The 2,500-nt window shown below is 26.6% G+C and overlaps 1 protein-coding gene across 1 annotated transcript in view; it reads left to right on the top strand.

The window, feature by feature from the left end:
* The window catches only part of LOC118445561 (uncharacterized), a 3,548-nt gene extending 1,053 nt beyond the window's left edge, over window positions 1-2,495 (top strand). Inside the window, exons 2-3 of the mRNA XM_085659812.1 lie at window positions 893-1,018; window positions 2,201-2,495. Coding sequence (XP_085515938.1) covers window positions 893-1,018; window positions 2,201-2,495 — 421 coding nt within the window. The remainder of the gene's footprint in view (window positions 1-892; window positions 1,019-2,200) is intronic.
* Window positions 2,496-2,500: the final 5 nt, after the last annotated feature.

Raw genomic sequence — 2,500 nt, 5'->3', positions numbered from 1 at the left:
AATTTTATATACCTCGATTATGATATTATTTTTCATTTTATTTCTTCTCTCTCTTTTCTCTTTTTTTTTTTTTTTGTTTTTTTTTTTTTTTTTTTTTTTTTTTTTTTTTTTTTTTTAATTTATATTTCTTTAATCGAAATTACGTTATCTCTAAATAAATTAATATATTCAAAAGTTTCAAATAAAATTGGAATGAAACTGTCGTTATAAATAAAATTCTAAAATGCATTTATAGATATTTTTGTTTTTACGTTGGGAATATAAATGTAATTAAATTGTAAATAGTTTTTTTCTTTTTTTTTTTTTTTTAATTTTAATTTGATTTTCTTTTTTTTTTTATTCGATTATCCCATGAAAATTGTCACTGAGAGTAAGACTGAGAAAGAGAGAGAGAGAGAGAGAGAGAAAAGTTTGCTTATCGCAAAGTCTGATAACGTTATCGGTTCAAAAATAATATAGCGTTTCGAGATTCGATAGGAACTGACAGTTAACCCACTTTAGTCACCAGAGATACGTATTTTTATCGATTTGAAAATAACAATGGCTGTTTCTAGGGCCAAGATGATCTCTGCGTCCTGTTTTTTTTTCTTTTTGTTTTTTTTTTCTTTCTTTTTTTATTCTTCCTCTTTTCTTGCTTTTTTTCTTTCCTTCCCCTTCTCTTACCATTCCCCGCCCGCCATGGAAATAATTTTCAAGGGAAAAAGAAACGATGAAATTTATGTATATATATATATATATATATATATATATATATACATAAAAGAAAAAGAAAAAGGGAGAAAGAAAAAAAATTGAGAGAGAGAGAGAGAGAGAGAGAGAGAGAGAGAGAGAGAAAGAAATTAAAATGGAAAGCTTCATGTTACGTCGTTCAAAAAAATTTTTTATTTCATAGAGGATACTACACCTGCAATCAAGATTTTCTTAAAAAGCAACCAATGGATAGGCACGAGATAAACGAATTGAGTTGTCCACCGAGACGATCAAGGAGAAGACGATCTTCACGAAGGAGATGCAGAAGGTTCGAACCCTCTTTCCCATCGTTTATCATTTTTTCAATCTAAAAAATTTCAAAATCACGAAATATTTGTGTGCTCCGAAAATTTTTTTCTCCAATTTACAAAATTTTCTACATTAATTAAAGAAAAAGAAGAAAAAAAAAAAAAAAGAAAAAAAAGAAAAAAGAAAATAAAAAAGAAAATAACTGAACTTTACGAAAGATCATGACGATGCATTTAATTCTGATAAAGGTTAAAAATTAATATCGATAATCTCTTATCTCTAAAAATTGTTTTGCAAAATTTTATAAATTTTCTACGATTGAAGAGAAATATAATCGATTAATATATAAGGATTAATTTATTAGACTCGAAAATGATTATAATACTTTAACGTTCATGATTTTAAAAGTTAAAAATTAATATCGATAATTTCTGAGCTCTGAAAGAGATTCCGAATTTTTCTTTTTCTTTTTTTTTTTTTTTTTTTTTTTTATTTTTTACGATAGAAACGGAAAATTAAAACAGCTTAAAAAAAAAAAAAGAAAAAAGAAACTAATATCAAAAAATACGTAAATTTTGAATAAAGGAAAATAATTGCAATTTCTACATTTTTTCCATTGGTCTAACGCTTATAGAGAATGTATTCTAATGTCTCGAATTATTTCTAATTTCCATAATTAGATTTCTAATTTCTACGAATAGATTCTAATTTCTCTAAAATTAAAATATAAAAAACGATCAATCCTCCATTGGAATTATAAATATAATGTTTTAACAATTCTAAATTCTAAGTTTTTCTTTTTTTCCTTTTTTTTTTTTTTTACGATTACAAGAATCCATACGTAACGATGAATAAATTTTCATAGTAATCGTGAGAGATAATACAAATTTACGATTTAAAATTAAAAAAAAAAAAAAAAAAAAAAAAAAAAAAAAAAAAGAAAAAAAAAGAAAAAAAAGGAGAGAGAAAAAGCGAAGAAAAAAGTAAAAACAGTCTAAATCTTACGAACGAAGTATATGAGATAATGAAAATTGACGATAAGAGAATTCGTAGGGAATTTTCTTTTCTTTCTTTTTTTTTTTTCTTTTTTTGTTTATGTTTGAGAGAAAAAAAAAAGAGAATACAAAAAAGAATACAAAAAAAAAAAAATACAAAAGAAGCAAAGATTTTAAACGAATTGCATTGACGTTAGCGTGAGAAGGGGGTGTCGAAGGGCACAACGAAGAAGAAGAAATTCGTGTAGGAGAAGGGCTAGAAGAAGTGCTTGTAAAAGGAGAAGAAATAGAAGAAGAAAGAGATCGTCGGGAAGAAGATGCAGTAATTCGGATATTAATGAAATAGAGGCAATATCGAAACAACCGAGAACGAGCAATCAAGACGACGACGATAGCAATTCGAGAAACGAGAGCATAAGCGATAGATCTAGCTTGACAGATCCGGATGGATCTATGCAGGATCCACGATCGATCACACCGCCTATCACTCATATGGATTGATTTCG

The sequence above is a fragment of the Vespa mandarinia genome, chromosome 10 (genome assembly GCF_050613455.1).
Source record: "Vespa mandarinia isolate Hongniang chromosome 10, ASM5061345v1, whole genome shotgun sequence".
Lineage (NCBI taxonomy): Eukaryota > Metazoa > Arthropoda > Insecta > Hymenoptera > Vespidae > Vespa > Vespa mandarinia.
This window is presented reverse-complemented; position numbering and strand designations above follow the sequence as displayed.